The sequence below is a fragment of the Pseudovirgaria hyperparasitica genome (genome assembly GCF_010093815.1).
Source record: "Pseudovirgaria hyperparasitica strain CBS 121739 unplaced genomic scaffold EJ05scaffold_12, whole genome shotgun sequence".
Lineage (NCBI taxonomy): Eukaryota > Fungi > Ascomycota > Dothideomycetes > Acrospermales > Acrospermaceae > Pseudovirgaria > Pseudovirgaria hyperparasitica.
In genome coordinates this window covers 950,676-969,791 of record NW_022985560.1, presented here as the reverse complement: position 1 = coordinate 969,791, position 19,116 = coordinate 950,676, and the positions used below count along the sequence as shown (strand labels likewise).

The 19,116-nt window shown below is 52.6% G+C and overlaps 8 protein-coding genes across 8 annotated transcripts; 3 read left to right on the top strand and 5 right to left on the bottom strand.

Moving 5' to 3' along the window:
• Positions 1 to 497: 497 nt before the first annotated feature.
• On the bottom strand, positions 498 to 2,265 carry EJ05DRAFT_90652 (phosphoglycerate mutase-like protein). The gene is made up of 2 exons (XM_033750050.1): positions 1,444 to 2,265; positions 498 to 1,394 (listed from the first exon to the last, which is right to left on the bottom strand). The coding sequence occupies exons 1-2, from the start codon at positions 2,066 to 2,068 to the stop codon at positions 592 to 594; spliced, it is 1,428 nt and encodes a 475-aa protein (XP_033598575.1). The 5' UTR covers positions 2,069 to 2,265; the 3' UTR covers positions 498 to 591.
• Positions 2,266 to 3,498: 1,233 nt separating this feature from the next.
• Positions 3,499 to 5,238, bottom strand: EJ05DRAFT_478151 (FAD/NAD(P)-binding domain-containing protein). The gene has a single exon (XM_033744398.1). The coding sequence runs from the start codon at positions 4,831 to 4,833 to the stop codon at positions 3,787 to 3,789; it is 1,047 nt and encodes a 348-aa protein (XP_033598574.1). The 5' UTR covers positions 4,834 to 5,238; the 3' UTR covers positions 3,499 to 3,786.
• Positions 5,239 to 5,749: 511 nt separating this feature from the next.
• EJ05DRAFT_90638 (Arginine biosynthesis bifunctional protein ArgJ beta chain) lies at positions 5,750 to 7,381 on the top strand. The gene is made up of 2 exons (XM_033750049.1): positions 5,750 to 6,397; positions 6,458 to 7,381. The coding sequence occupies exons 1-2, from the start codon at positions 5,907 to 5,909 to the stop codon at positions 7,356 to 7,358; spliced, it is 1,392 nt and encodes a 463-aa protein (XP_033598573.1). The 5' UTR covers positions 5,750 to 5,906; the 3' UTR covers positions 7,359 to 7,381.
• A 248-nt stretch (positions 7,382 to 7,629) lies between these two features.
• On the bottom strand, positions 7,630 to 8,344 carry EJ05DRAFT_502587 (DUF1649-domain-containing protein; the record flags this gene model as incomplete). Its single annotated transcript, XM_033747281.1, has 3 exons — positions 7,630 to 7,817; positions 7,879 to 8,184; positions 8,269 to 8,344. The coding sequence occupies 3 exons, from the start codon at positions 8,342 to 8,344 to the stop codon at positions 7,630 to 7,632; spliced, it is 570 nt and encodes a 189-aa protein (XP_033598572.1).
• A 154-nt stretch (positions 8,345 to 8,498) lies between these two features.
• On the bottom strand, positions 8,499 to 8,831 carry EJ05DRAFT_502586 (uncharacterized protein; the record flags this gene model as incomplete). Its single annotated transcript, XM_033747280.1, has 1 exon — positions 8,499 to 8,831. The coding sequence occupies one exon, from the start codon at positions 8,829 to 8,831 to the stop codon at positions 8,499 to 8,501; it is 333 nt and encodes a 110-aa protein (XP_033598571.1).
• Positions 8,742 to 10,954, top strand: EJ05DRAFT_512674 (peroxin-3). The gene is made up of 4 exons (XM_033748359.1): positions 8,742 to 9,126; positions 9,192 to 9,562; positions 9,612 to 10,005; positions 10,055 to 10,954. Exons 1-4 carry the CDS (start codon positions 8,969 to 8,971, stop codon positions 10,701 to 10,703), a joined length of 1,572 nt encoding a protein of 523 aa, XP_033598570.1. The 5' UTR covers positions 8,742 to 8,968; the 3' UTR covers positions 10,704 to 10,954.
• On the bottom strand, positions 10,822 to 12,156 carry EJ05DRAFT_518745 (uncharacterized protein). The gene has a single exon (XM_033748708.1). It carries the CDS (start codon positions 11,730 to 11,732, stop codon positions 10,953 to 10,955), a length of 780 nt encoding a protein of 259 aa, XP_033598569.1. The 5' UTR covers positions 11,733 to 12,156; the 3' UTR covers positions 10,822 to 10,952.
• Positions 12,157 to 16,022: 3,866 nt separating this feature from the next.
• EJ05DRAFT_539918 (uncharacterized protein) lies at positions 16,023 to 18,452 on the top strand (the record flags this gene model as incomplete). Its single annotated transcript, XM_033749562.1, has 3 exons — positions 16,023 to 18,263; positions 18,327 to 18,383; positions 18,437 to 18,452. Exons 1-3 carry the CDS (start codon positions 16,513 to 16,515, stop codon positions 18,450 to 18,452), a joined length of 1,824 nt encoding a protein of 607 aa, XP_033598568.1. The 5' UTR covers positions 16,023 to 16,512.
• Positions 18,453 to 19,116: the final 664 nt, after the last annotated feature.

Below are 19,116 nucleotides of genomic sequence, written 5' to 3'. Positions count from 1 at the left end.
CTTCTCTCTTCTCTCTTCTCTCTTCTCTCTTCTCTCTTCTCTCTTCTCTCTTCTCTCTTCTCTCTTCTCTCTTCTCTCTTCTCTCTTCTCTCTTCCAAGTACCTAGATTCCATTCTATAAGTCTATATAAAGAAAAGAGAGTTGGAGCGTCATAAAACAAGGATGGTCATAGAAGGTTCGTGGTATATTAGTGCTGAGAGTGGGAGATGTGTCGAGAATAACGGATACACATGGACGAAACGGTGTTCTATACACATGAGTAAGCGCAGTACGTACACACATGTCAGACGCACACGTCCTGCAGGCCAAGGCGTGTGATTAGGTAGTATGGATATGAAATGAGCAAGTTTGCGCTGCTTTATGCGGTTAGTTCGCTCGGCGGTGGATTTGGCGCGGAGAGTCATGATGGTGGTAGTATTTGATATAAATGTAGCTGTGAATCTCCCAGTGCAACGAATAATTTTCGTTATACATTTTCACGTTTGTGACATGTGCTGGTGGTGGTGAGATGCGCACATCTCATTGTATTTTGATTCAGGTTGCGGACTACCGTTTGTAAACTAACATTAGTCTGTACCATCCATCTATGTCTCACGCCTTGACAGCCACAGACGAGCCCGCTGGCGATACACCAAGACTTTTCTTGCTGACGACGCGGAATCCACCAAGCGCCAGCACAAGCGCCTCGAGACCTAAAATCACGGCTAGCGTGACCATCGCGCCAATGACGCCCGCGACGACATTCGATATGCCGCCGTTGCTGCCACTCTTCTGGCCATCTACGTCCTGTGTACTTGAGTCTGAATAGGCGGCACACGTCCCTGTGGTATTGCCACAGGTCGTGCACCACTGCTCCGCGTTCCTAACGGCAAACGCACCCAGCTTCGCCTCGAAATCAGCCCAGGAGGTGGAGTTGTCGGTCCCGCCGAAAAGCGGAAAGACTTGGGGTGCATTTGACGCGCTGGCGCTGCCGTTTGCGAAGAGGAAGCGCACGCGCAGGTCATCGCCGGATGGGAAGGAGTCGGTGTCGGCATCGGTGTACAGCTCAAAGGCCATGCTCGAAGCATAGTCTGGGACGCCAGTTAGGTCCATGTATGTGTCTGCCAGGCCTGAAAGTCCGAAGAAGGAGAGGAAGGTGGCGTAGGCGCCAAATTGGATACCGAGCTTGTTGGCACCTTTGGATGAGATGGTGCGGTTGAGGTAGGTGAGGATTTCGCCGGCGAGTTGCATGCCGGAGATGGCGCGTTTGTTGTCGGAAGCATTGTAGGCGAGGCCGTATTCGTGGGCGTTGGCGAGAGTGCGGAGTTGGTAGAGGGTGTCGTCGGACAGCAGGTTTGACGACTGGATGGAGGAGGAAGCGTTGTCAATCGTGGCGACGTTGATAAGGTCGTAGACTGGTGAGAGTTAGAGGATGTTTTGGAGAGTTTCATCACGACAACTTACTTGCGTAGGCGTTCTTGAAGCTCATGTAGTCCTCGGCAAAGGTACGATTTACAACAGGGTACAGGTTGGTGTAGAAGTCGCTAGTGCTGGACAGCTTCTCCTGGTACTCGGCAGACGAGAAGTAGTTGTTTGAACTCGACTTTGCGTTTGCGCAGCCAGAGGCATCCTGGAGCCAGGTGTTGTCCTCGCTTCCAGAGCCAGTGCCCCCTGACACGATGTTGACGGGAATCAATTGGTAGCCATCGAGAGGCGCTGCAACAGTGCTGTCGTTGTTCAATGTCTGCACACTATCGGAGCCGACTGGAGGGTACAGGCCTTGCAAGAAGCCAATGGCCGAGTTTTGCAGAACATTGTCGACTGGCGCAGTAACGGCGATCTGAGATTGCTTGACGATGTCGGATTTCAGACCGAGAACCTTTGAAGTCGCATTGCCGTCGACATATCGGCTCCGCCAGTATGAGCCGGAGTGGTAGACTTGCTGATAGCCCAAGTTGGTCAGGCTGGTTGGGGGAGTGGACTTGGAAGTCCGGTCTCCATGGCGCGAGAACATATAGACGCCCACGACAGTCTCAGCAGTTGCTGGCAGAGCCAGCGACAACAGAGAAAAGACTGCAGCTCCAAGCATATCGACGACAGAAACGGTAATGTTGGCAAAGCTGTCAGGAGCAGATAAGATGCGAGATCTTGAGGACGAGGGCTGGACTGGAGGTGAGTGGGTTTTTAATTCTTTTCTGGGACGCCCCCAGGATCACCAATTGCCCCGCTTTGAACAGCCATGTCCATGGTCCGTGGTGATATTTGCCGCTGCAACACGAGTAGGGTGGGGGGTTGCAATCATCCATGCGTCGACTAGGCGTCTGAATGCGAAGATGGCATTCGTTCGGCTGTGGATGACTGTCTGTGAGCAGATACGGTGCAGGAAGCGCGGAGCGATGTGCGAGCTGCGGTAGGGGAGGGGAGAGTGAAGAGCGAAGAGCGACGAGATAAGAGTACGTCCTGAGGCTCACAAGCAACACAGGATGAGGCTGGAGACGTTATACATTTCCGCATCCGGACTTGGCGATGTCGCAATCACGCAAAACATGCCCGTGAAGCAAAGGTTTGCGGCAACGACTTCGCGCCTCAGGCATATTGGGTTCCTGAGGCAGCAATCGTGGCGCCAAGCTTGGAGCATGCCTGCCTTATCGAGTGGGATGGACGGGATCAGGAGCTTATCGCGACCTCCTTCCCCTTTCGGCTTCATCAGTGGTTCTCCGCGCTTCCACCCGCGAACTACTGCGAGATGCGCACAAACACTCCTCCATTATCACTATTCACTTGACGCATACAACTTTAATTGCTTACACCATGACAGATTTCAGCATCCTCTCACGGCGAATGACTGTGTGCGTTGTGCTCCAGCTACCAGCGACCTTGACAGTCGAGCTCTGTTCGCATGCTGCTCTTCCTCGTGCCGTCTCGATCTCTGTCCTCTACCCTATCGGTTGTCAGCGATCAGACAAACATAGTCCGCAACACCCTACTAGGCCGAGAGAATAGATGAGCTACAGCGTTAGCGGACTACTCGTCGTCTGAGTGTCCCGGATAAGTAAAAGAGCAGAGCTGTGCCAAGACATGACGAAGAGATACTCCACCGGCTCGTCTGCTCTGATCTACGGGTGGCTGACAGTCTTCAGTCTCCACTCTTCTCTGTCGTGTGCTATTCGCTAGTCACGCTGGTCTTGTCTGGTAGGGACATTGGACATCTCTACAGAACTCGTTTCTCTGTCGTGGAAAGTCCCCAATCGTGTGTCGAGAGATTCACCTACCTGGAGTCTCTTTGTGCACGGTCACGGATGGGCTACCATACATGCTACCATACCAGCAGCACATGAAGCACCTCATCGCCAGGATAGCAATGCTAATATTATTGTACCTAGGTACAGGTACAGGTACTCTACCGCTGCCCAATAACTATGATGCCCTTCTATCAGCTGATATCGTTCTTGGACAACTAAGCCGCGCCGGCTCCGATCGCCAAGTCCGCCAAGGTACTACCATTACCATGAAGGGCAGTTCGTCTCCCCATCATATCGCCGAAATTGTTGCTAGGCACTTTGACTCGTTCGCTTCGTACCTACGCTTGTTCTCTGGACTACTGCTGTGCAAAGTAGAAGCATTTTGGAAGGACATTATGTAGTATCAAGCATACTACAGGGTTAACACCCGCCAAATGATCGTCAACACTATCCATACATGCCAGCTTCCCTATTCGCCATCGTTGCAATACTACCTACACCGCAGCATATCGGGATATAAATGCGTGTCATGCCCGGCCCGGCGCATTCTCTGTCTCAGCAGCAGCTATCCTACTTCCATCCTCTCTCTCGCCACCTTTGCCTCCCCAAACAATCTCTCAAACTCTTCTTCCGCAACCTTCATACAATCAAATCCGTAAATCTTTTTCTGCACATCTGCGTCGGCCCACCGGTCCGGCACCTTGCCCTCACCAGCCTTCAACCTAGCAAACGCTTCATCCCTTTCTTTCTTCGCCTTGCCTTCGCCCAAATGCAGTTCCCGTCCCGACGCTGCGGCAATATCGACGAGTGTCTCGGCGCGCTCCTTCCGAACACTCTCGTACACCCTCAACGTCTTTTCAATGCTTTCTGGAGAAGCGTCCGGGCACAACGACAACACAACCCCAAGCACCGCGCCGTCCTCAATTGCCTGAGCTGCGCCCTGCGCCAGATGCGGCAGCGTCGGATGACAGGCATCGCCCACCAGAGCCATCTGACCATGCACCCAGGTCGGCAATGGCTCATGCACACGCAGCTTCCACTCACACACCTCGCCCTCGGGCACCAAGTCCAACATGCGCCGCACCACAGGCGCAAAGTCGGCAAACACGCCCATCATCGTCTCCTTGCTGCCCTTGGTCGTGTAGGTCGCGTTCGTGGCCGCGGCAAAATGCGTGTCCGGCTGCACGGTGCTCAGGTTGTAGATCTGCTTGCCGGACACCGGGTATGCGATGATGTGCCTGCTCTCGCCGATCCACCGCGTCACGGCGTCGGCGTCAAAGTAGGAGAGCAGCTCGGCGTCGTGCGCGCATTGCGCTCGGGTTAGCATGATGCGGTATGCGGCTTGTCGCGTGTCTTGGATGCCGGCTGTGTGGTCTAGGGCTGCTAGCATTGTTGTTCGCGCAACGGATTTTATGCCGTCGGCGGCGAGGATCAGGGCTGGTGTGAGTGTGATGGGCGCCGAAGAGTCGTTTCGCGGAGTGATGGTGCATGTCGGCGGGCTGAAGGATGTGATCGCGGTCAGGGTGTGGCCGAAGTGGAAGGTGATGTTTGGGTGCTTGGCCTGGCAGGCGCGGTACATTGCGCCGGCGAGGGAGGCGCGATGGCCGACCATGTGTGGGTAGTTGTATGTTGCGCGGATGGAGGTGAGGTCGACGTGTGCGAGTTCGGTGTCGGTGGCGCCCTCTGTGGAGGAGTTGGTCAGTATCTCTTGTCACTTTGTGTGTATATAAATTGGCATCAAGCCTGTATTTCACACATCCTAAGCTCGACTGAGTAGCCGATAGTAGCGGAGGACAAGGGAAGGACACCACATACGCCGTATACTCGTCGTCCGGATATCCGTCGCCTCGGCCTCGATCTCGGCCCAGCACCCGAAGCGGTCGAGGATGCGCGCCATATTGGGCGCGAGCTGGATGCCGGCGCCGACGAAGCCCAGATTTGACGCCGTTTCGTATACGGAGATGTTTGTGAAGCCGTGGTGGGCCAGCGAGAGGGCGCTTGCGAGGCCGCCCATGCCTTGTGTTGGTGTTAGCTTGGGGAGAACTGGGAGGGTATGTTGGGATGGGAGATTCGGGGATGAAGACGGACCTGCGCCGGCGATGACAATGTGTTCGTTTTTTAGCGCCATAATGTATGGGAGTGTTGTGTGCGATGGTGGTTAGGAGCGAGGCTGAGACGAGTTTCTTGAGTTGGAGTGACGGCCTTATCCAGTGTCACTTATGTACGGTCGTAGTCGACTGGCGCCGACTTTGTATATATGCATATATATACAAATACTCCACACAGGCGCCGCGTATCGTGGCGGCAAATGGCGTCGTCGCGGTGTTCTGGGTTGCGCATAACTACTGACGGATCTTGACCACGGCTTCATGTATGTTTGCGTTCGATGTGGGGATGTGGGGATCGTGTGTGGAGTATCCTATATTGGTGCCTGATGGCGGTGGGACGCTGGATAAGGCATCACTTCTCGGGCCGACGTCGGGGGAACTTTTTGGGGTTTTCAAGGTCCACACGAGTCAGCGGGCGGCGTCGGCGTTTACGATTTACAGATTTCCAGTCATAGGGCGTGTAGGATTTTTTGTGATATAGTGGAAAGTGGCGACTCGTTGTCTCTGGGAAGGTCTTTCGTCTGCGTATGATCATACAGCTTGACGGCAATTCTCTGCCCGCGCTCAATTGACAATCATGGCGTTCCCAAAGCCCTCGCCGAAACGCCTGTCGAACCTCCTCAAGCCCTTCCGCTCGCAGACCAGAAACTATGCTGCTCCTGGCGAAGGCAATATTCCGCCGTCCAAGGCTCAATACGTTCCTTCGTCTGGTACATACCCCAAGGGCTTCCTCTGTGCTAGTGCCCACGTCGGTGTCAAAGCCTCCAACACACGCTTCGACGACCTCGCGTTGATTGCTTCGGAAACACCATGCTCGGCCGCGGCTGTGTTCACGCAGAACAGGTTCCAGGCTGCACCAGTGACAGTATCCCGGGAGATGATCAGGAAACGAGGAGGGGACGGCATTCGTGCGGTGGTGGTGAACTCGGGATGCGCAAATGCGGTCACTGGAAAAGGCGGGATCGAAGACGCAGAGAAGATGGGTAAACAGACGGATCGATGCTTTGGTGCGGCAGAGAGCGAGGACAGTCAAACTGTGGTGATGAGCACTGGCGTGATCGGACAGCGGTAAGAAGACACAACCATGTGCTGGCACCATGAATGAGCATCTACTAACGCAGCACCAAGTCTGCCCATTCAGAAGATCCTCAATAAGATTCCTGCTGCATACTCGAGCCTCGCAGCCACCCACGACGCATGGCTCAAGGCCGCCCGCGCAATCTGCACCACAGACACATTCCCTAAACTCCTCTCCCGCCCCTTCACCCTCTCCAGCGCCCCAGGCACAACATACCATCTCGCAGGTCTGACCAAAGGCGCGGGCATGATCCACCCCAACATGGCCACCCTACTCGGCATCGTCTGCACCGACGCTCCCATCTCGCCCGCGGCCATCGCGCCCCTCCTCAGCTCCGCCATCGAGCGCTCCTTCAACTCCATCTCCATCGACGGCGACACATCGACAAATGACACGGTGGCATTGCTCGCAAACGGCGCTGCCGGTGGCGCAGAAATCACGTCCGAAGCCTCACCCGCATACGACGAATTCAAGACCGTGCTGACCGACTTCGCCGCAGACCTGGCTAAGCTAGTTGTGCGCGACGGCGAGGGCGCAACCAAGTTTGTCACCATCCGCGTGAAGAATGCGCCGTCGTATGCGGCTGGGAAACGCATCGGCTCGTCTATCGCGCGCTCGCCGCTGGTCAAGACGGCGCTGTATGGCAAGGACGCGAATTGGGGACGCATCCTGTGCGCGACTGGCTACACGGACGGGCTTCCGGCAGGGACCATTGTGCCGGAGCAGACGTCGGTGTCGTTTATTCCGTCCGACGGCAGCGAGAAGCTGAACTTGCTCGTACGTGGCGAGCCGGAGAAGGTGGACGAGGAGCGGGCGAAGCAGATTCTGGAGATGGAGGATTTGGAGATTGAGGTCAAGCTGCGGGAGCAAGAGGGTGGGGAGGAGGCGGTGTACTGGACGTGTGATTTCAGTCACGAGTATGTGACTATTAATGGGGATTATCGGACGTAGTAGTAGACCGCGTGTGTCTTGCTTTGGGATGCTTAGCTGCTGCCGTCTATCTCTCTGTACACGCCTGACGACAATCCATACCATCCATCCAATCGTCCGTGACCCGTCCAATCATCCTAGGTGCCTCCGTGAGCACGTTTCTATCTTTATGTTGAGCAGGTATTCCCAGGTATCGCAAAGAAACTCGTTGCAAGATGCACATTTCCGCCATGTTCATAGATGTATATGCTCCCTCCTGTTACATGCACACCAGACTTGTGCTGAGACCAGACTAGAAAATTCCCATCCGTTGCCCCCAGCCGTCATTCTTGGGGTTCACGACAAGCTCATATGGGAACGGGTTGGCCTCGGTCGTGGTGATGGGCGGAATATGATCTTTCTCCTTGTTCACAATCGTGACAATCTTCATCGCAGCCTTATGCAGGCTCTTCTCCTGAGCACGCCGGACTTTCGGCACATCTGTCTCCGTCAGCTGCCCACTCGATCTGTGCCCGCCCAGCAGCGTCAAAAATGCACATACCACTCTCGTATCGAGGCGTGGCCAGCGTAACGTCGAGCCGCCACTGCTCCCAGCAGACTTTGTCGTCCTTGTAGCTAAAGTACGTCTTCTTCCGCGTCTTCTCGTAGAACAGCACGGCGAGCTGGCCGCGGCCGCGCTGCGGCGTGGTCCCAGACTCGATTGCCCGCACGAGCGACGTGGCCTGCTGGTCGATCAGCGTCTCGAGGTTGTTATCGGTGATGCACGGCAGCGTCTGGTCGAGCAGGTCGCGCGTATACGGCGACAAGGGCGGGAACAGGCGGTGGAAGAAGATGGTGTGGAGGAGTGCTGTTGAGCGCTGGTCAGAGAGGGTATGCGTGCCAGGGTAACGTGGTGTGTATCGCTATTTTTTTTGGTTTTCTGAAGCCAGACCTTTTATGACATCCTTGACGCATGTTGGGTCCGCGAAGACATCGAGAGTGTATTCCGGCGCCCGCCTTTGCTCCATTGCGCGCGCGTATGGGCGTGCGTGGTGGGGTTTTGGAGAGGGGGGGGTGGAGCTGGCTCGGTTACGGGGACGGCATGCGAGAGAATCGAACGGGGGACGCTCGCTCGAAGTCGGGGGCGTATTGTGTGTAAAAGGAGACGGATGTGTGTTTACATTACTTCTTTGGAGTGAGAAGAGACTGAAAAAAGGTGGTGTAGAAGGGAGGGCAGAATCCGGAAATCGTGGGAAAGATGCGGCGCCCGACGCCCGATTGATCAGCTGCGTCAGTCCGCCGGACGCGGGGTGGGGGGTTCCGTGTGTGTGGCGCGGTATGTGGCGGTGTGTCGTGTTGTGGCGCGCCGGACATGGGAGAGGGAGCTTTCTTTCGTGCCTCGGCCTTTGCCTCTTCTGCGCGTCCCCAGCCTTTTGTGCTTTTTGCTCTCTCCTTCAATACACAATACACCTCTTCATCCCAGACTCCTCGACGAGTTGTCTCTGCTTTCTCCATTTCGGGCTTCACGCGACCGTGGACGTGCTGCCAATTTGCACTGACGACTGACGATAATACATTTACTAGCTAGCGTCGGAGGTCTTCCTACACGTCATTCTGTCTCACCCTGGCCATCCCATGACTGCGTCTGTGCAATGATATCCGCTACGCGCAACTGGTTCAAGCGCAATCGGACGAACTTTGCCATCGGAGCGGGTGTGCTGGGTGCGGGCTATCTGGCGACGCAATATGTCTTGTCCAAGATCACCGAGGCGCGGCATCGCATGAGTGACGAGAGGATAGCAAAGGAGAAGTGAGATATATACAGCCAGAGGCGCGCTCACGTCCAGGTGCAGCAGCATGCTGACGTTACGATAGTCTGCGTCGACGCTTCAGCCAGAATCAGGAGGACTGCACATTCACTGTGCTGGCTATCCTTCCGACCGCGACCGAAAATATCCTACAGGCCCTGCCGGTCGAGGCTACGTTGGCTGAGTTGCAGAGGCAGAAGGCGGAGCGTTTAGCCAAGAGTGTGAATTCTGTGACAGAGTCGGATGCCACATCTGCCGTACCTAGCATTGCGGCCGAGACACAGACCGATGGCGAAGGGAAGAGCATAGGGGGCGAGAGCTTCGTCCATGCAAGCCAGATCGAAGCGAGTACCGCGTCTGTCGAGACGCCTGAGACTGCCACGTCCACGCAGCCGAAGAAGAGCAAGCTTCAGCTATGGGATGATGTGAAGATAAGCTGTCAGAGATATGTCCAAATCCTGTGAGCTTCTACTGACGTAGAGAACAGCCATCACGCGAGCCTTTACCCTCATCTACACCCTGTCACTCCTTACCTTACTCACCCGGATTCAGCTCAATCTCCTCGGTCGTCGGACATATCTGGCGTCTGTTGTATCCCTCGCATCACCTCCGTCATCTGCGGCTCCCATCAACCTCGAGAATCATGACGACGATATGGAACATTCCTATGGAAATGACTTCGAGACCAATCGCAAATACTTGAGCTTCAGCTGGTGGTTGCTCCATCGCGGATGCCGTGAGATATTGAACAAGGTCCAGACAGCTGTGAAGGAGACTTTCAGCACTGTGAGCCCTAGAGAGGACCTGACACTGGCCAAGTTGTCGCAATTGACCCTTGAGGTGCGAAGAAAGGTCGAGGGGTCTACAGAGGAGGAGAGACGGTATGTTGGTCCTGTGTGCATGCCATACCCTGAACGCTAATCCGCCTAGATCGAATAAATGGTTGCCTTATCTTCTGCCCTCACCTGGCCAAGAAGGATATGTCTTGCAAGAGTCAGGCATGGCAGGTCCGGTTGAGTCCTCGCCATCGACAAGACCCACAGATGCCCCGTCGCTACGACGTCTTCTCGACGAAACATCCGATCTCATCGACTCGCCTCCATTCACGCATGTGCTCACGCTTCTCCTAGACGCCGGCTTCTCCCATCTAATAGACAACAAACTCGCCCACCTCGCATACAAACTGCCCCCTGTCTCCGCGTCCCTTGCACGTATCCAAGAAATCATCAACCCCGAGGATGCCAAAGCAAAGGTTGCCAACTCGCTCGCCGTCTTCTGCAGACAGGCGCACAGCATTGGCGCAGGCGACAGCAACGAGTACCTGACCAAGATTGAGGAAGTCAAGGACCTCGAGGCATTTGCAGCGGTCGTCTACAGCAGTCACTTTGAGTTTGAAGCAATCAGCCACGACGTTGTGCAGCAGGCCGCCAGCCTCACAGGTGTACAGGACAGCTACGTGGATCTCGGCATAAGCCGGCCTCCAACTGCCGAAGGCGAGCAGGCCGAGCTCGAGAAGAAAGTTGTTGAATTTGAAGAGGCATGGGGTAAGGCACTCAATAAGGAGGACGGCATCGCGTGAATTTTGGGCGTGATGGGCACATGCAGCCTTTGTGTGACATGGAAATGAAATTAATTGAATATAATGATCACTGTCTCGGGGAGTCTACTAGGTACTCGTCATCATAGATGTACGAGCATAGAACACTACTAGGACTCGACCTCAAAGCCAGCATAACCCTCTACTGGCAAAGCATGAATATTCACCTTCGTTGCGAAGGAAATGATCCAGTCAGTCTTCATTCAATCAATGAATGAATGAACCAATCCATCACGGGTACCGCCCACGCATCCCCCCATAATACACCCTATCCCCAGGATAATACATCCCCGGCGCCCAAAACTCCCCAATCGGCCCCCTTCTTCCTCCTCTCCTCCTCATTCTTGCCCTTCCCCCATGCCCAAGCCCCATCGCACCCAGAACCTCCGCCTCATGCATCGCAAACTCGGCGTATCCCTCATCGCCGTCGCCGTCGTCGTCGTCGTATTCGTCATCGAGGTCATCGTAGCCGTCGTCGTCGTCTTCGTGAATCCCACGGCCCATCATGTTCTCGTATTCGAGCTGGGTTATGGGGATCATGTAGCCGGTTGGTGGGGCCTGGCCGTGCCGGTTGTTGTGGTGTGAGGGGCGCCCGAAGGAGATGGGGTTGTTGCTTTGGATGATGGGTTCGGTGTGGTTGTGTGGGGTGCAGGGATTTGGGGCGTGGGCTTGGGGGGGTGGGTAAGGTGGAGGGTGCTGTGAGTTAGCATGGGCATGGGGTTGGGTATGAGTATTTTGGGTGTGTGGGGTGGTATGGGTGTTTTGCGCGTCGGGGTTTCTGGAGCTGCGACTGGGGTTGTTATTTTCAGTGCGGTGCGACGAGGGATTTGCAGAAGTGGCTGTCTGGGTGCGGAAGGTTGGGTTAGGGGGGTGGAGTTGGTCGTGGTGGCCTTCTTCTTCGAAGGCGCTGTATGTGTTGTTGGTGTGGCGGTTGTTGCTGCGTGTGTTGCGTGTGTTTGGGTCTGCTGCGCGGCCGCCGCGGGAGGAGGCGTGGTAGGATGCTCGTGTCATTGTAACTGTATTGCGAGACGGGTTGTTGCGGGTTGATATGGTGTGATGTGGCAGAGTTTATTGGTTGGATGTGGGAAGATGATGGGAGATTGGGAGAGAAGGAAGGAAGAAAGGAGAGTTTTGGGAGGAAGGGAAGGGTATATATATGTAAAAGTGCAAAGAAGCCCGTGCAGTGGAGAGCATGTTGAATATCTGGAGTCTGGTTCACAGGCGAGCTTGGGCTCTGGAAGATGCAACTGGGGTGCCCTGTGCTTGGTCTTGGGAGGAGGAAAGGGGTTGTGAATGTTGAACTGAAGTGTAAGGAGATTGGTAAAAGGGGGTGTAGGTATACCTGCTCTGTGACTTGGTACTCGTCACTGCCAGCAGGTAGTATTTTGGCGAGGAGCAACTCAATGTATGTTATATGCGTATCACTGGAAGATGCTTTGCATGTTGTGAAGAGGACTACCTATGTTACTGTGTCTGCTGAATGCGGTCATATGAACGTCTGACGGATGCAGCATGTTACGGGCATACTTGTCTGTGACAGTATTTTGAGTCGTTCGGTATGGCCATAGTCATTAACAAGGACAAGCCTTGGAAGGAAGCGAATGTTTGTTGTTCAAGAAGACAAAGGGTACCGCACAAGCTAGATTACATGCGAGCGTGTGCGCGTTCGAAGCAAGGGGCTACACAGAGACCCCTTGCACCTTGATAGAAGCATTCAACCATCCTTTTCCTAGCTTTGACTCATAAACAAGTTGTACGGAGTAGTCGTCCCTGTCAGCCAAAGAAAGAGACCATGATGAAGAGATTGTGTCGATCGCATCATAGTTCCATCTTACTGGTCACATAAGACCATCTGTGATCGAAGATGTGTGACAGAAGAATACCGCGATGAGAATGGAGTTTGCAGGATCTGCTATAAGCGTAGTGTTTGGGAAGCGCACAGTGCATGCCAGTCATTGTGAAGCTAGGCTGAAACATATTACCTAAAAAGGGAATACTCGGAGGCTGAGATTTGGTGCTTAGATGACTTAGTCCTGAAGTGTATACGGTTTGCTTTAGGTTAACAATGAGGCAATAAAGCATGTTGAGCTCTTGTTTACCATACGAGAGATCACCTCAAGTTCATCAGGTAGTAATCATACCATGCCAAATCTCACTCTATCCCAATTCGAAAATCACAATATCCTGCTTCCACAAAAGCAAATACACACAATTTTGCACAAATTTCATGTCATCATCATCTCATTAGATAGCTACAGAGCTCGTTCTGTTCTCGTTTCCCCAATCCAATTCCCCGAGTCTCATTTCCCACTCACTACGTTTCGATTGTACGTGCCGACCGCACAGTCCTTGTCACACCTCTTATGCATACACTTCAGGTTGCTGCACACGTTGTTCTCCCAATGGGTGTTGCATTTGCATTTGCAGCATAGCCAGGCTTTCCAAGTCATGTTGACGGTGGTGTTGTGATTGGTGGACTTGTTGTTTGCTTGTTTGTTTTTTGGTAGTCGAGGGACAGATTGAGGGCTTTGATCGTTGCTGGATATGTCGATGGTAGTTGTCGAAGCTGTTGTGGAATATGGTTGTAGAGGAGAAGGTATTTTGGAGGAGCGAGAGGGGATATATATACGTGAGGCAGTGATTCTTCACGAATTTGCTCGTGGAGAGGTTACATGGTAGGTGGACTCGATGTCCTTGTTTCAATGATATAGTTATGATAGGGGAAAGAGTTGGAAGTGCAGTGGCGCCGAGTATATGTTCGATATTACTTGTTGAAAGACACACTTACGTCAATACACCGCTCACTTAGATCTACCCCTGAAGGCGGTATGTAATGTGTATGTACATGCAACATGAGTGAATGGTCAAATACAGACCCTTGATGCCCGTAAGCTGCCACGTTACTCTATAATTATGTACTCAATTGTCACTATAGTCCGCTTCTGAGCCTAAGAGCTGATTCAAAGATATAGCGTCAGTTATCATGTATTCGCGTTACTGTATGAAAGTAAAGGTATGCCCGATGTAATTGAAATCTGCTAGAGTCAGACAGTGCTGTTAGATCTTCATACACAGGCCCTGCGGATCATATCAAAACCTCAGGCATTCCCTGTGTTAACTCGTATACGAAAAAATCGAAAATATATTATTCAATGTCTGAATCATCGACTAAAAGAGATCTTGGAGTGACAGAATTGATCGATGGCTTCAATATTTTCTAAGAGACTGTGACACCTTTTAGGTTCCATGAAGGAATTATTATCTGGCTCTACTCCGCGACGCGGCATATCCTACACAGTGTTAGACCGAGGTCTGTCTAGAACACCATTGTACTCGAGCTAGCAGTTGAATATGTACAAACTCGCTGCAAGACCTCTGATGACTTTGAATGCTCCAAAACACGGTCTAGGGCGACAACTCTCAATTTCTTACCTGTCTCGAGCGTATCACATCTTCCATTGCGCCGTGGATTTGCAATGTCGAGTCACAGTCGCTAAAGTGCATTTATGTAACCACGGACTCCTCATGAGGAACATGCAACTCGAGTGATATATCGCGATCTGTATTTACCAACGACGCACGATGGACGCAGGGGCTACAGCACGGCCCTAGCGCGATGGATTCCTCACGATATGGATGATCCCTGGAGGCCTCATGTGGCTTGATATGCAATAGTACAACGCGTCGCATACATCAGCATCACGGAACGTACTATATGTATATAAGCTTCCTAGATATATTTAGTGCAAAATTAGACTTACATAGATGAGTCTGTGGGCTTTGTCCACGTTTCTTCTGCACGTCATCGGAGAATGGAGAATGGAGAATGGTCAGTGCACGCGCAAGAGCCACAATGTAAATCTCCGCAAACGCCCACGACGTTCGACGAGGGATGGTTAGTGTACTTGCCGTTTCTGTCAAGAGGTCTGTGCTTTGTGGTGTCGGTGGGAATAGTTGTTTGAGGAGTTGAGTGGAATGGCTGTGATGGTGGGTATTCATGTGTCGAGTGAGGCTCGCATGAGGTGATGGTAACAGGGGACCTGTGATTGTACACTGCGGTGCGACGTTGTGGGATGGTGATAGTAGTGGCTAGACCTGTAGTAACTATCGCTGTATGCGCTTCTTTGGACGTTGCGGCGATGTGATACTAAGTATCAAGTAAGTATCAAAGTAAGTATTTTCAAAGGACTGTCAACATCAGGCAGCGGCATTAAGGTGCGAGACGACTTGTCGAGGTTGGAGCGCTGGAGGGACATGATGCGGTGGCATGTTTGGGAATAGCGCCCCCGAGTGCTTGTGCGAGTCAGACCAGGTTTGAGCGTCCGCAGCGAGAATTCATTGTTGAGATACACAGTAAGCTGCAAGGCTGCTAGAAGAAATGTGCGTGTATGCAGATATGGAAAAAGAGTTATTTTGATACTAGTGTATAAAATGATAAATATTGCAATATAACATAATAGAGACAGTGAAATATAAAAGGGTATGGACGAGTGAGAAGTTAGGATAGAGTGGTTTTTCTTCTTGATTCATTAGCAGTCCAAGCAAGAAACATGAATGAATCGTGCTTAGTGGGTCTCTCAAGGCAGGCAAGCACACAGGGATGAATCGAGGAGATTGGCCAAGGCCCATGTGGCTGCCTTGGTGTACTGTGTTCTATGATATGATTAGATATGTAGGCAACTTGAAACTCTGGAGGCGTGGCATGTTTGGAAACAAGCGATCCTTGCAGGCATTTCGACACGGAGGGAACGGGGCGGCAAGTGAAATAAAGTGAAGTGAATTAAAAGTGAAGGGGAAGCAATCGATAGGGGAGATTAATTAGTTGCCGCTGGTTCGGGGACTCGCGGGGGATGGGCCGTGGGTCGCGCAGATCCCGCCAGAAGCCTAAACCGACTCAGGATCCATGGGGCTGCGACCACCAACACAACTGCGGTGCTGGGGTATCACTCCTTGTTCATTTTATTGTTGAGTAGTGTATCGTGCCGTACTGTTAGCACTCTACTCGTTTGTATCATCACCATCATCTTTCTTAGGGCATATAGGTATGGAAGAGATGATTAGAGAGGGCAAACAGAAACCGCGCGGTAAAATATTACCATTAAAACATAACCACTGTAGACGAATCAGATTAATCCGCCATCTATATTCGCCTTTCCGACACTTGTGATTGGCTGTATCTCCTGCCAAGTCGGCACGTAGCCTGTGTTTAGTCCGGAAGCGGACTAGTCGGCCGCTGACTTGCAGATGCTTGAAACGTCCATCGATTCCTGGCCTCGTCTTTTCCATTATCATTTCTTACATCTCCTTGTTTCTTCGCCTTTAAACTGTAGTAATTGAGCGAGAACATCCTTCTGCAGCCGCTCCCGATGTCGATTTTTTTTCTCTGCTGCTGCCCTGCATCTTGTGGCGTTGTCCCATGGAAACAGCATCCTGCCACTCCCGGTTGTCTCGCGTTCCACGGTCTGCTCTACCGACTTATTTATACAAACCGCTATATAGCTAACATGTTCCCCCATCTTTTCCATTCTTCTTTCTCTTTCTTCACTGTCCATCATTGTTACCAGTCTTTCTTACTAGCGCGCATTGTGCATCTCCAAGGCTTGCCTTCCATCTCTCGTTAGCTCTTCAATCCTTTACCGTCCCTTTGTCCACAGTCTGCGACTACAAGGCTTCTTGCAACATACCATTCTTCCAAGTGCCAGCCACCTGTCAAGGATATTCTCTCGCTTCTGCGTACCATACTTGATACCACATCCTAAATAGATCGACATCGTGATACATATCATCGACCATGCGCCGCTCTTTCAAAGCGACTCTGATCGCTGCTCTTGCCATCACCTGCAACGCGGGCTTCACCTGCAATGGCCGCTACTTCGCCTTCTACAACCGGGATGGGAACGCCCTCTCGTACCAGCAAATCGATCCTGCCTTGAGTCCCGGCACTAAGTCCAGCCACCTCCACTCCTTTGACGGAGGAAATGCGCTCGCTGCCTCGATGGACTACAACGTTACCCAAGAATCCACCTGCACGACGAACAAGATCCGTCCCGACTTGTCCAACTACTGGCGCCCGACCCTCTTCTGGAACGGCAACAACACTGGCTTCTATCGCGTCCCGGAGATGTTCTCCAAGATCTACTACAAATTCGGCGACGACGACCGTAAATTTGCTGGCGTCTCTGAATTCCCCGAGGGCTTCATGATGATTGCTGGTAACGCCATGCTCCGTCGTGAGCCCGGCGTAGCACGTACGAAACCTAATCCAGCCGTCAATTGGGCCTGTCTTGGACCTCCTGGTAAGAAACGGATTGATCGCCCGGGCTTTCCTACAGGCTTCACCTCCTGCTCGGAAGGCTTCACCGGCGAAATTCACTTCCCTACCTGCTGGAACGGCAGTCCCCTAGATCCCAACAACCCGCATGCCCACATGTCCTATGCCATTGGCTCCGGCACTGGCATCGATGTATGCCCCCCTGGCTTCCAGGTCAAGCGTTTCCCTGAAATCTTCATCGAATTTTGGTACAACATCTCCTCGTTCGACGGCCACTACTCCGCCACCGACAGCCCCTGGGTCCTGTCCAACGGCGATCCGACCGGATACAGCTTCCACGCCGACTTCATCAACGGCTGGCAGCCAGGCGTGCTCGCCAAGGCCATGGGCACAGCGAATGCTAGCAGCAGCTACTGTGACTGCGGCTGCGGCTGCGACGACCAGAAGTTCCAGCGAGACTCGTGCTTCGGCGCAATGGGCATCAACACCAACAAAGACGACTACCTCAACTGCGCTCCCAAGGCAATCGCCGTCCCTGGCGACGACGGCGCGGTACTTGAGAAACTGCCTGGCTGCAATCCTATTCAAAGCGGTCCAGCCGATGCTACCATGCCTGTCGGCGAAGCCTGCAATGCAGTCCCTGCTCCTACCGCCTCGGATCCTCCTCCTCCCCCATCGGTCGTCGTCATGTCTCCTGAGCCTACCTCTGTCGTCGAGAGTGGAGCCGTTCCTACATCTGCTGTTGTCGACATGCCGTCTCCGCCCGTAGAAACTCCATCCTCCGTCGTCGACATGCCGTCTCTGCCCATTGAAACTCCGTCCTCCGCCGCCATCGACATACCCGTCCCGGCACCTCAACCCTCCGCTCTCGACCCCATCATCCCCGATCCCTCCGCTCTCCCCGTCATTCCCATCCCCTCCACAATCAATCCGGTCCCGGCCCCCGGTCCTGAAGCCATCCCTCCAGTTCCCGTCCTCCCATCTCCCATACCCCCTGTCCAACCTACCGTAATCATACCACCCGTCGAAAAGGCCAACCTAGCCCAGTACCAGTACCAGCGCGAATGCGATGCCGTCGCTGCTGTCACAATCACAACCACCGAACTCGTCACCCTAACCGTTATTCCCGGGCGTCGTACGCCAGTGCCCACCATTGAGGCGCAGGCATGTGGTGCGGACGGCACGGTGTGGAGGACGGTGCAGGAGGTTGTTACTGTTACTGTGGCGGCTGGGGAGAGGAATGTGAGGCGAGGGAGGAGAAGGGGGATGAGGTAGGAGGATGATTGGAGATGTCGGGTGTGTATGTATATATAGCTGTATGATGCAATGTGTAGATATCGCTCGGATAGATCTAATTTGACTCTCATTTGTTCCAACTACTGCATGATGAAGTGAGGTGAATGGTATCTGATGTACGATCGTAGATTAACTGTCTGTCTTTTAGATTACCTTTACCATGAAAGCCTAGATGCAGACCTAGTATGTCTAGACTATTGATATGTAACTCGAGACTCTAAATTGTAGAGATACTAACTCATAGAATAAATTGTGTCTCTTATAGTTCGCTTTATTTGTTTCGAAGATGCGTGTGAATAATAGTGTACCTAGGTTTCGATATGGTGGCATTAAATATATGTACTAGGAAGGTAATAATCTTGAAACGCTTATGGTCCGACGAAGTGGTGTAATAAATGGGCTGTTTTAGTGTCAGACGGATGATGGTATGTTTGGATATATATTCGGATATATTAAAGTTATGACTTTGGAGTACATTGGTTGTTATATCGAATTCTAATAATGCGTATAGTTAAAATGAAGATGTTCAATCGATTGAACTCATTCCAGAAAGTAGATAGCTTTCTGTAGCATATGGATACTATACATTACTATATTAGCTCTGGTATCCTATAGCTGGCTATAAGTATAGGAGCAGTCGGCGCTAACTAGAGACATGGATGGCACTTGTGAACTCCGCAGATTCAGTGAATAGAAAGGTCGTTTGACGTGCCATCTGGGAGTACTACCATTTCGTTCGATTAAAGCATGACGCCATGCGATAATGCATGCATTGACAATTACTATCTTTGGATGTATCTGCGAGACATCGTCCTCATGACTTCAAGC